At 50.0% G+C, this 13,056-nt stretch overlaps 1 protein-coding gene and 1 long non-coding RNA gene across 2 annotated transcripts; both read right to left on the bottom strand.

Moving 5' to 3' along the window:
* Positions 1-4,730: 4,730 nt before the first annotated feature.
* LOC107281366 (uncharacterized) lies at positions 4,731-6,882 on the bottom strand. The gene is made up of 4 exons (XR_003243128.2): positions 6,747-6,882; positions 5,543-5,642; positions 5,101-5,470; positions 4,731-5,018 (listed from the first exon to the last, which is right to left on the bottom strand). It is a non-coding gene; the product is annotated as an uncharacterized lncRNA (long non-coding RNA).
* A 2,273-nt stretch (positions 6,883-9,155) lies between these two features.
* Positions 9,156-12,787, bottom strand: LOC4340943 (cellulose synthase-like protein D5). Its single transcript, NM_001423984.1, has one exon. The coding sequence runs from the start codon at positions 12,568-12,570 to the stop codon at positions 9,532-9,534; it is 3,039 nt and encodes a 1,012-aa protein (NP_001410913.1). The 5' UTR covers positions 12,571-12,787; the 3' UTR covers positions 9,156-9,531.
* Positions 12,788-13,056: the final 269 nt, after the last annotated feature.

The raw sequence follows: 13,056 nt of genomic DNA, 5'->3' as shown, positions 1-13,056 counted from the left end.
TGGCCAGCCGAGAAGAGGTGGTGGCCACCAGCTCCTGGCCCGCAACATAGCTAGCTTGGGGAGACGGAGGGATGAGTTGATCTGCACGTACAACGACAAAGACAAAGTGAGCACAAGTTGAGATTGGGATCGAAGCCAACGATGGATACGGAATGTGGATCTCGCTCTTACCTTCTTGCAAACCCAGCCAGCTGGCAGCTAGTTAGGACGAATGGTGGCGGTGATGTCGCGGTGGGGAATGTCGCGTCGGCGGTGGAGGCGACGACTGATGAGTTCTTGCCTTCTTGGCTAGCAGAAGAAGAGGAAGGGGAGACGGGGTGCTAATGCAAACTAAGGTAGAGAGAGAACACCTAAGGGAGAGTGATCAGTAGAGTCACTCTCTGTGTGATCGTTTACAAGGCAAACAAAAAAGCAACTGCTTTTCAAAACCAGACTCCGAACTAAGAAGTGCAAAGCATCTAGCAGTGACTTGACTTGTCTGTATTTTTCATCCATCAATGCATTCATGCGTGTCTATCTGCAAGCTTAGCTCTACTTTGTCACTTTAGTTCATTCTTTGTTATTAGAATAGTATCTTTTTTACAGCTTATAGTGAGATCAACAGCTTAACTAGCTAGTCTAATATGTCACTAGTACAGAAAGTGCTATTGGTGCCGGTTAGGAAACCCCTGTAGGTGCTGGTTTTCTCAATCGGCACCATGAAAGCGGCATAGATGAGTCCAAGTAATTGGTCTTGGATCCACAACCGGCATATTTGAGGCGCACGCGAGCCAAAAAATATCGGCTCAATGCATCGCCTCAATTCGTGCCAATGCATCGAGTTGCTCCCATTCCCCCAAATGTAAATTGAAATCCCCGAATCAAAACTAGATCGCCGCCAAGATCGATTGACATCACAGAATGAACATATTCAACAACAAAAACATGCACAAAAACAACCACAAAGAACGCGTACAGGCATGGGCTCTCGCGCCGCGGAGGTCGTCGACAACAAAGAACGTGCTACCGGCAGGGAGGGAGGGTGCCGCGCCCCTGCCACTGCCTCCCCGTGGGGAGCCCGCCGCCCGTGGCCTACCGCCTCCCCTCCTGCCGGATCTGGCGGATGGGAGGACACCGCCGCGCCCACCACCCACGGCAGGGCCTGCCGCCTCCCCTCCCGGCCATGGTGCTCGCATATGGAAAGAAGAGGAGGACGGATGAAGGGGGAGGAAGAGAGCGGTGGGGGAGAGGAGATAAGGTGCAAGCAGGCCAGGGACGGGTTTTTATAAGGTGGCGCTCGATCGGCTTAATAAGGGCTCGGCTCGGTCAGTTTTTATGGGTGCCGGTTTTTAAAAAAACTGACACATGTAATATATTAGGTGTCGGTTCTTTAGGAAATCGGTACCTATAATATATTATAATTGCTGGTTATTTTAAAAAAACTAGTACCTATAGTAATAGTGTTAGTTTTTTCTCTAGAATCGGTACCTATAGTGCTTGAAGGTGCCGATTCTATATTTTTTCAACACACGGAGATGGAAAAAGATCCATATGTGCCATTTTTTTTCAACACCTATGAGCCGATACCCTTCAGGAGTTTTGTAGTAATTTGTGTATGTTGGTAGGAACATCGTATACAAGAAAAAAAGATCAAAGAAAAAGGGACCCATAACCTGAAGTAAAATGAAAATGTGTTGCTCGATCAATTTCATATGTGCATCTGGCCACAACATGTGAGGAGAGAAGGTAGTAGCAGGGGCATGCAGCTAAGGGAGGGAGGTCACATCTAATTCCGTTGGTGGCCATAGCTGCATCTGCATGGTCATCGATGGAGATGGAGACGTGCAGAACACTCCCAGCCAAAACTTGCATGAGATGAGAGTCATTCGTGACGGGTTTTTGTGTTGACCCGATTAAAATGTGTGTCATCCGTGATGGCCGGATGTCCGATTGAGATATTTTTTCACATCACTGACCACTGACCTTTACTTAGTGACGGGGGCCCTAGCTACCTGAAAGAGATGATGCTTCAAGCCCGTTAGAGATAAAGCATCCCGTTCTAGTGAATATTTCTTACACACATATTAGTTACTCTCACCTTCCCATTGACCGTCCTTATTTAAAACATTTTTGTGATTAATATTTTTATTATTATTAGATGATAAAACATGAATAATATTTTATGTATGGCTTATTTTTTTTATTTTTTTCATATTTTTTTAAATAAGACGGGCAATCAAGCGTTGTATATGTAAACCACAACTACATTTAAAATTAAATGGGACGGAGAGAGTATATAAATGATGATCCCAGTTGCGTTAGTGGGATTTATTTGACAGTTCAGCTTCCTGCCTCCTGTCGGCAAGCTAGCTAGTAGCTAGCTATCTTTTGTAGAAAAATAGCATGGCTAGCTTAACACAATACATCATTTGTTCAGATGGCTCACAAAAACAAAAGTTCAATTCTTCCAATCACTACCAGAAATCCAATATATCACACAGGCCAGCCACTCAAGTTCGCCATGTTATATATATGGACCGATAACTTTATCTTAATTTTATTTCATGGGTAATAATCATCGACAAATCTGATGATAAACGTACTCAGATCATATATATATATATATATATATATATATATATATATATATATATATATATATAATAGCAACAGTTCAGCTCATCGACAAATTTTCGCTAGCAGTAGCAGTGGCAGCACTGGTGGTTCCTGCGGAACTTGCACTCGCCGCCGCGGCACGCTGACTGGCACCACTCGTTGCAAGCGCCGCATGCAGCGCTGTTCTCGCGTGCCTCGTGTGCTCGTCGTGATTGCCCCACTTCGCGAAGTCTCAGCAACACCGGGGCTTCATCGCCGCTGCAAATTTAATTAAACCCGAACACATAAAACATCATAATTAATACACTAGGTATTAATCATTTATACTCGAGTGTAACAATATATACATATTAATTTATCTGCTACAGGTGGATTCATTCTGTAATACCGTGTTTATGGACTATATTTTTTTAGAGAAGGGTTTTTTTTATCCGGTATCTAGATCCAAACGGATATATGCGGCCATTTAAATTAGGAACTTAGCCCCACAAATAATCCAACCTTGGGGTACTACTCAGGTCACTGCAACCACTAAGCTACATGGGTTTATTAACTGACTATACGATATCTCAAATTAAGCATATTGGGAGCATTAACTTTCCTCCATCTCAGCTAGAGTTTGTGGCAGCTGAGGGCCCGAGAGTGTCAGTCGATTGAGTTGGAGTGTTGTACATGCCCTAACATCCACTCTTGAGGCAGGGTAGAAGAGTAATAAAAGAAAACCATATTGATGGACTAATAGTTATACGTTATTATTGTCAATCAATTGCTATAGACGAATATATTTTTATGCGACGATTATTAACTAATAGACCATACAGGGCTAAATCGCTCTACTTGCCTTAACCTATATTGTTCACGAAAAGTTCACAAAAGAAATCCGATATCATGGCTAGGAAATAATGGACATGCATCGATTATGAATAGCGAATGTATGAATAGAGACCACAAGAGGTAGTGAGATCGATTTGTCTTACTCGTTGTATTAGCAAGAAGAACTACCACAAGAAGAGCAATCGCTACACAAGCGCTAACACGAGCCATGGGCATCTCTTTTCTCTCCTACGAACTACACTTGACCAACTTCCTCTGCAGCACTGTTAATTCTCTTGCTGACTGCTTTCCTGTTTGTTCGCCAGATTTACACGGTACGATCATATTTAAAGCCAGAATATTTCGTCGAAATCTGGAGAGTACCCAGATACGTATCCATGTAATAATTGAATATGAGATATGGATATATATGCTATACTAAGTATTAATTGTTGCCCTGTGCATATCCACACCCATTGTTGAATGGAATATTTGCTTATTAATGTTACCTTAAAACCATATATATATACACCCATTATTAATTCAGCATAATTAATCCAAAGTGTGTGTTGTGACGACCCTTGCCATTGCTTCATTCCGAGTGAACATGTCTGCACTAGCATGTCTAATAGGCGTGACGTTGCGCACGGGTGAGGCGTGCGAATTTGTTGACACAAACGAGAAGAGCCTTAAGCCGTCATGCGTTTTCATGTCAACTGAAATTTTTACATTTTGGTCCTTTTAAAAACTTATTTTATAAATAGACCCTTGAAAAAACTTAAACTGAAAATGATCCTTTTTGGGGCGCCAGAGTGGCTGGCGCCATCCTCCAACATAACGGCGCTAGCCAAACTAGCGCCTTCCCCGTGCCACCGTGGCACCAGGGCCTACGTGGGCTTGCTGACTCGGCAGAGCGGAGCGCCAGCCACCCTGGTGCCGCCCCGCATAAGACGGCGCCAGCATGTCTAGCGCACCCCTCCTTTGTGAGCCCCACCAACTTTCTCCCCCACTTCCATTTTTGCCAAGTCTCTTCTGCCTCCGGGCAACGGCTGGCGCCCCCCCCCCCCGACCGCGGCGCCAGCCATCCTGGCGCCGCCCCCTCCCCCCCGAGGACCTTCTGCCTTCGGGCCGCGGCTGGCGCCGCCCTCACGGACTACAGCGCCAGGGTGGCTGGCGCCGCCCTCTACCTCCCTGCAAATCGAATATCCATATTGCACAAATGTACCAATTCACAGTTTGCAATTCAAATCACAATTCATAGTTTCATACAGACTAAAACAAGTTCCAATTGCACAAATCACAATGCCAAAAGTCCATCACATAGTCCATCACATAGTCCTCATATAGTCCATCACATATTCTACACATCAAACAATGCCAAAAGTTCATCACATATTCCACACATCAAACAATGCCAAAAGTCCATCACAAAGTCCTCACATATTCCACACATGAAACAATGCCAAAAATCCATCACATAGTCCTCACATAGTCCATCACATTTTATATCACATAGTGCACCACATACGTCATACTACCAACAAATAGATTAACTTCATACAAATCACTTCTTCCGTTGGCGCCGAATAGCTTGCGAGCCCGGAGTGTACCTTGAAAATCCAATGTTTAAAACATTTAAAAAACAAAATGAGGCAAATCAAATAACATTTGAGAATGGTAAGCTCATTTTACCTCTTTTTCCCTACCCGAGTGGATTGCAAGTTGTATTGGGTGGGTTGCGTCCCCTAAGGCGCATCGGGAAGCTGCGACATGTCTATCTCCTCAGCGTCTGGTGCGACGTAGTCCTCATCCTCCTCGTCGTCGTCGTCATCATCGACGCTAGGTGGAGTCGGCGCCTTCCCCTTTCCCCTCCCTTGTGGAATGCGTGACGACGACGAACCACCAACTTCTTCACGCTCTTCTATCCTGATGGAGTGTCGAGCGGTACTTGGACGCGCGGATTGAGGTAGTGGTGGTGGTACTCTCCGCGGTTGGTACATGTCGTCCAATCCAACCGACCTGCAACCTAATCTTGCTGCAAGTTTCCAGCACCTTTGACGAACTTTTTGCATTTAAAAAAAAAGAAATTTGTTAGTCATAAGTCAAGTAATGTATAGTGCTAAATCAATTTTACCTCTTAAGACATTGCGGAGTGTGTTCTCCGTGTCCTCACCACCCCTCGGAGATTAGAGGGCATGCCACATTTCATTCACACTCGTGAGGAGCTCTCTCAACTGAAAGTGTGAGAAGATGTTTGTTATGGTGTAAGGTGCAAATGAAATCACTTTGACAAATGCAAGAAAACTTACGACTCTGTCTCTAAGTGGGGCGTGCTCCATTTGATATCCAACCCTAGTCCGGACGTCGTAGGGATTCCGCCCCTCATCGGAGTCGCGGTCTTCCTCTATATCCAAATTTTCTATGGTACGTACCAATTTTGATGCAAACACCTCTAGAGATCTAAATTGAGACTCTTTTATCCAATCAAAGTAAACTTCCCATTCCAACTAACCTATCACATTTAATATATACTTATGCTCTTGACCAACATCGTATCTCCCATAAAAACGAATCTCCACATTATTCTCGGTCTATCCAAGAACTTCTTTCACTCGTGACCTTAGTTCATCTAGAGTTGGGTGGGTGGGAAACAAAATGGTCTTCAATGACATATCCTCAAACTCAACATATGCACCAACATAAGGTTCCACCACTCTACCACCGTAGTAAACACGAACAAGTCTATCCATCTACACCAAAAAATCAAATGTAACTTTGCAACAAAAATTAAATCTCCCTTCCTAAACGTAGTCCAAACTGACATATTATAACCAATGCATAACTTAAATTGTCCCAAAGCTACTACTCCACAAAAAATATTTAATCCACCTACAAATATCAACAAGTTTACTAGTGCATTACACATCGAAATATTACAAATACTCCGTAATACAACCCAACCTAGTTCTAATTAACCATAATCAATTTCTATAATGCAACCAAAATTTTCTCCCCTTCATATAATTAATGGTTAAAAGTTTAACCTATAGGCTATAGCATCAAGTCCATCAAATTAAAATTACTTTCATGCCTTAACCCTAATTTTTCATCCATCCATCCAACCAAACCATCCAAAAATTAACATTACCACATATATGGTTCAAAAAATCGTGACACCAATGAGTACATTGCAAACATGTAGCACTATAACAAGCTAATCCCAAGAACAAATGCTAAAAATCACAAATTTGGGCAAAAAGGGGTTCTAGGGTTACCCTCCGATCTATAAATTCAACCAATAAAAACGAAAAAAAAGAGGGGGGGATGGAGGAGTCTACCTTTCTCTTCGATTTCCACAAAAAATCCCGCGAAAAATGGCTTCAAATTGACTGGATTTGAGGTGGAGAGGTGAGGGGGAGAGAGAAGGGAGAAGAACTGTTGCTGCTGCTCGGGCTCAAGTCTGGCGAAAATGAGAGTGGGAAGGAGAAAGGTGGTGGGGCCCACGGGGTTTAAGGGCGCGGCCCACAGAGGAGGGGCGCGCCTGCCATGCTGGCGCCGTGGTATGAGGGGCGGTGCCAGTGTGGCTGGTGCCCCCCTTCTGCCCAGTCAGCACCGCCACAACGGCCCTAGTGCCACGGTGGCGCGAGCATGGGGCTAGTGTGGCTAGCGCCGCCATGTTGGGGGACGGCGCCAGCCACTCTGGCGCCCCCAAAAAGGACCATTTCCGGTTTATGTTTTTCTAGGGGTCTATTTGTAAAATAAGTTTTTGAAAAGAACCAAAATGTAAAAATTTCAGTTCATGTCAACGAGGACACTCTTCTTTCCCTTTGTGGATATATATCGGTTTGTATTGGAACTTTATGTACTCCTTGTTTGCCTTCTTTAGCTTTCTATGTAGGAACTTTTATCATATATAGCAACTTTATACATTGAAACGTACTAACTTATACTAGAAACGAATTCATAAAATACATTCGAAAAGTAAAAAAAATATATTGTATGGACTTTTTTTCGATTACATAGCAGACGCACACACCACTACACACGCAACACCACACTCACAACCCCTATAAATGTGCCTCTTAACAAATGCTCTAAGAGACAGAAACCAACGTCGACGTATTTCTCATCTCACTAAAATTCTATTGAAAACTCACATGCAAGTGCGTAATATTCGTGGACACTACACTACTACAGAAAGGGCAATATGTGCCGGGTGGGAAACCCCATTTGGTGTCGGTTTTCTCAATAGGGACCACGATGGCGGCACTGATGAGTCGGAGTGATTGGTGCCGGCATTCAAAATCGGCACCTTTGAAGCGTAGGGGAGCCCAAAAAAAAGCTTGAATCGAGCCGATGCATCGAGCGCATGCACCCCGTGAAACACGGACTCTCGAATCAACCCCGAATCACAAACATCAATGACAATCCTGAATCAACCACATCACAGACAATGAATCAACCAACATCAATCCATCACAGAACAACAAAAATTGAAGAACATTCATCAATTCATTTTTCACTAAAACTTTTTCACAACAAACCGATGCGGAAGGTTAGAAGGCCGACTCCACCGCTGTTCCCCGTTGCCGTCTGCCGGATCCGCCGCGGGAATAGACGCCGACGCCGGATCCGGCCACCCCGCCGGCCGCCGACGCCGGATCCGGCCGCCCCGCCTACCACCGACCCCACCGCACCCTCCCCACCTGCCGCTGCACGCCGCTGCTGTCTCCACCTTCGTCGGACAGCCACTGACCACAGGAGCCCGCGGCTGCCGCCACCTCTGCCAGCGGGAGCCTGTCGCCTCCGCCAGCCAGCGAACGAAAGAGGAGACACGCGAGAGAGAGGTGACGAGAGAGAACGACGCATCGTGCTGGCGATCTTATCTCCTCGACGCATCGTGGTGCCCCCCCCCCCGGCTCGCCTCATCCATCGCCGGCTCGGCTCGATTTTACGAGGGTGTCGGTTTTTTTAGAAAACCAAAAATCGGCACCTATAATATCTTATAGGTGCCGGTTTTTAATTAACCGACACCTATAATATATTTTAGGTGCCAGTTTTCTTAAAAAAACGACACAAAATATAATAGGTGCCTGTTTTTATTTAGAACCAGCATCTAGAATAACTTAAAGGTGCCGGTTTTTTATGATTTTAACCCGCGGAGGTGGGAAAAGGCTTATAGGTGCCAGTTTTAGTGCTAGGATTTGAACTCAAGTCGGTGGTGTCAGCACCTAGAACTCCACCACCGCACCACTAGTGCTTCTCCCATTGTATGAACTTCCTATTGGCACTAAACTAGCCCAAAGTATAAACGAAGCCCATTTAGGTGTAGGCGCATAAGCGATAATAAAAATATGTTCTTGAACTATATGCATTATTATTATGAAAACTGCCATAGGTTTTTTTTCTCATGAATAGCTGAATGATTTTGTGACATTTAATTGAGAGAGTCAACTGAATTAATTAATTATCATGAATGAAACTTTTTGTACATGTATTTTTTAGATGATTGTCACAAAGGGTCTAGGGTTTAGAGTTACGAAACCATGTTATTATGGCCTGAAAATTTCGGATTTCTTCAAATTTTCGTGAGTTTGATGAAAAAAATATTCAAAGGCAGTAAAAAAATATATGTTCTCAAAACACCGAAGTTACCAAAATTTTTGCCATTTTCCGAAAGTGTAAACCCTCTTACTGTTAGATGAAATTTGAAGCACAAAGATCCACACACTTGGTTGGTAACTTATCAAGAATAGGTAATTTTACCAGAACCCAAATACAGAAAATCATGTACAGTCAGTCAGTACTGCCCTGTCCGTATATTGGTACACACATGGGAAACTCTTGTACAAAATGGACCCTGCTCTGGCATCCTTAAGTAACACAGGACGTACATGCTAATAAACCCAGCAAATTCTTTCTTACAAAAACCAAATCAGTACTCCAACACGACACACTAACCAGAACATCTTGAACGTACAGTGCAAATCTGATCGATGCATGTAGTGCACGGTTCATGCAATTGGCACATATAAATCTCTTGGCAATTTCTTGTATGTCTGGCCATGCATATCTCGATCGATCTTAGTACCAGTGATGGGTGATGGTGTGTGTCACGAAAAGTCACACGTCGATGCCGCCCTGCGCGACGCTATCATCCGGGGGGCTAATGGTGATCCAGAGGAGAGAGACGGTGATGGAGATGAGGCCGGCCCAGACGTAGACGATGGTGGGCGTCCGGCCGCGGCGGCCCATGAGGCCCTTGGCGAACGGGTAGTAGTGCGCGAGCACCCAGAAGCTGAAGAAGCCGCCGCCGAGCAGCTTGCTGTACTGCGGGATCTCCGCGTACACCGTCCGCGACACGCCGACGACGAGCGCGATGATGTTGATCCCGATGACGGCGAGCGGCGGGATGAAGAGCGACGTCCACTTGATGAGGTAGAGCTCGGCGAAGGGGTCGTCGTCGTCCTCCGCCGCCGCCTTGGCCGTGAGCGTGAAGGAGATCTCGATCCCGGCCACCACCTTGAGCAGGCCCTGCAGCACCGCCGCCAGGTGCGCCGACGTGCCGCCGATCACCCAGAACTGCTCGTTCCGCCACCACTCCTCCAGCCCGATCCCGGACCACTTCACCTCCAGCAGGCAGAGCAGCATGAGGGTGATGGTGATGAGCAGCAGGTAGGAGAGGAACGTCGGGTCCAGCGTCGCCACGATGAACTGCCCCGAGAAGAGCGACAGCGCCGGGAGGAGGCAGTACATGATGAGGAAGAGCGACGTGAAGGGGTAGATCCCAACGTTGAGGTACGCCATCCGCTGCAGGAACTTGAGCCGCCTGGACGCCAGCACCGCGTTGTTCTTGGAGAAGAAGATCTCCACCGACCCCGTCGCCCACCGGAGCACCTGGTGCAGCCTGTCCGTCAGGTTGATCGGCGCCGTCCCGCGGAACGCGTCGCGCCGGGTGATGCAGTACACCGACCGCCACCCGCGGTTGTGCATCCGGTACCCGGTCACCACGTCCTCCGTCACCGACCCGTAGATCCACCCCACGCGCTGCCCCCACTCCGTGTTGTCCTCGTACCAGCACGAGATCACCGACACCGACTCCGCCACCGTCGCCGCGTCCAGAGGCGGCCGCGGCATCAGCAGCGCGCCGGGGGGGCGACCGTTCAGGACGGACGGGTGGTCCTGCAGCGGCCGCCCCTGGTACTCGGCCACCGCGATGGACTCGATGAACATCTTGGACTTGCCGAACTTCTGCGGCGCCTCGTGGTCCGGGTGCGCCGTCGACAGCGCCTGCAGCTCGTGGTCGCCGCCCACGCTGCCGCCGCCGCTGCGGCCGCCGCCGGCGCCGGGCATGGCTTCGCTGCCTTGTCGCGGGTCGATGGGCACCTTGGTCTGGCCGTAGGTGCCGCGGTACTCGATGGCGCGCGGCGGGTTGAAGCCGTAGATGGCGTAGCGGCGGAAGAGGCAGCCCGTGCCGACGTACATGGGGCCCTGGAGGCCGTCGAGCGCGCGCATGTTGCCGTCGAAGAAGACGGTGTTGTGGTTGGCGTAGCGGTCGGAGGGGTCGATCCCCTCGAACCGCTGCGGGAACTGGATGTAGCAGATGCGGTCGCCGCCGCGGTCGAGCATGTAGCACATGGCCTCGCGGATGGCCTGGCAGTTGTAGATGTAGTGGTCGCAGTCGAAGTTGAGCATGAAGGGGCCATTGGAGAGGATCGCCGACGCGCGCACCATGGCGTTCATGGCGCCGGCCTTCTTGTTGTGGTCGTACCCGGCGCGCTTCTCCCGCGACAGGTAGGCGAACATCGGGATGCGCATGTCCACGTCGGTCATGTCCAGGTACGGGTGGTCGCCGGCCTCGCCGTACACCACGTCGTGGTGCGGGTTCTTGATCATCACCTGCACGATGCTGGCGTGGTCGCCCTTGGCGTGGTCGGGGGACGGGTCCAGCCAGGTGCCCGGCCAGTGCGTGCCGTCGGCCATCCAGGTGGCGGCCTTCACGGAGGCGAGTGCGTCGGCGTCGCCGGCGGCCTGCTTGTCGCGCGCCAGCTTGCGCTCGCGGGCGTTCAGGGCGTTGGCGCGGCGGCGGATGAGGTCGGGGAGGCTGTTCACGCGGATCTTGAACTCGTCGTACTCGCGCTTGATCCAGCGGCGGTCCTTGACGAAGTCCGGCCGCTTCTTGCCCTTGGTCGGGTCGCCCTTCTGCGTGAAGTAGGAATCCGGGTTGCGCGGCTCGATGCTGTGCTTGCGGCAGAAGGGCACCCACACCTTGGCGAACGCGCACGCCTCCGCCATGGACTCGAAGGTCAGCAGCGCGCCGCCGTCGTCGGAGATGTAGACGAACAGCTTCTCCACGGGGTACTCGGTGGCGAGGATGGAGAGGAGCGTGTTGGCCGTCACCAGCGTCGGCTCCTTGTAGGGGTCGGCGGTGGAGATGAAGACGTCAAGCCCCGGCAGGTCGGAGCGCCCCGTCGGGTTCGTCGGCGACGGCGACTCGAACTTCTCCTTGAGCGCGGCGAGGTCGGCGGCGCGGTTGATCGGGTTCAGCTTGGGCATCTGGTCGAGCAGCCAGGAGAAGGCGAACCAAAACTCGCACACGATGGAGATCCCCCACAGCCAGAGCGCGTCCATGTTAGGGTTGGTGACGCGCCACACCAAGAAGAGGAAGAGCGCCACGAACCGCACCAACACCAGCAGCCTGTAGGGGCTGAGGATGCCCGGAGGGATGGGCACCTTGCGGCTCAGCGGCTTCCACGGCTTCTCGACGAGGTCCTCCATCTTGACGGCGCCGCCGCCGCCGTCGTCGCCGTACACGTTGTCCTGGGGCCAGTAGGCGTTCCCGATGCCGTACGTGCCCTTGGTCTCGAACAGCCACCGGTTGTGGTCGAAGTCACCGGTCTGGCTGCGCACCAGCAGCGACTTGTTGCTGGACGGCGCCGGGACGCGCGCCGTCGACAGCCGCCGGTCCATCTTGGCGCCGTCGTCGCCGCCACCGCGCCGGTTGACGAGCCTGGAGGAGGACGACGAGCCATAGGGCGGGAGCGGCAGATCGCCCGGCCTAGCGCCACCGGCGGACGGCGCCGCGGGCGGGGCACCCCCGGACGGCTGGTTGTCCGGGGTGGGCGGCATGAGGACGGTGTAGTTGGCGTAGTCGACCGACATGGCGGCGAAGGACGGGTACTCCAGCGCGACGTCGAGGTGGTCGTCGTGGTCGTGGGTTGGAGAGGCTGCGGCCGCGGGAGGCCGCTAGGCTCGCCGTCCGCCGCGTAAACCTGTCTCGGGTGGCTGCCTGGGTGCCGCCGACGACGAGGACATTCGCGTTCGTCCTAGCTAGCTAGCTTCTCGGAGCCCCCATGCGGCTCTCGCCATTGCTGCGAAGGGAGTTGTTTGCATGGCTTGGAGGGATTTACGAGAGGAAGACACGGCGTGCGGAATGGCGACACTTCCGGAAAATGAGGAAAAAAATTCTCTGGGGTGGAGCCCAATCCTCAGCGTGTGAGGAACCATCGTGCCACCTGTATTCTCACCAATCTTGAAGCACCGAAAAAAATTAAGGGTGTATATTTTTCATCAAAAAATAGTCGGTATGTATTTACATTGTAAGTCCCTAAATTACATATATAATTTTAGTGTATTTACAATGTAAGT

This window comes from Oryza sativa, chromosome 6 (genome assembly GCF_034140825.1).
Source record: "Oryza sativa Japonica Group chromosome 6, ASM3414082v1".
In the NCBI taxonomy this organism is placed as follows: domain Eukaryota; kingdom Viridiplantae; phylum Streptophyta; class Magnoliopsida; order Poales; family Poaceae; genus Oryza; species Oryza sativa.
The sequence above is the reverse complement of the archived record's forward strand: the minus strand, read 5'-3'. Positions and strand labels throughout refer to the sequence as shown.

What these genes read in the sequence shown, in the direction of transcription:
- LOC4340943 (NM_001423984.1), bottom strand. Translation starts at nt 12,570, where the DNA reads ATGTCGGTCGACTACGCCAACTACACCGTCCTCATGCCGCCCACCCCG.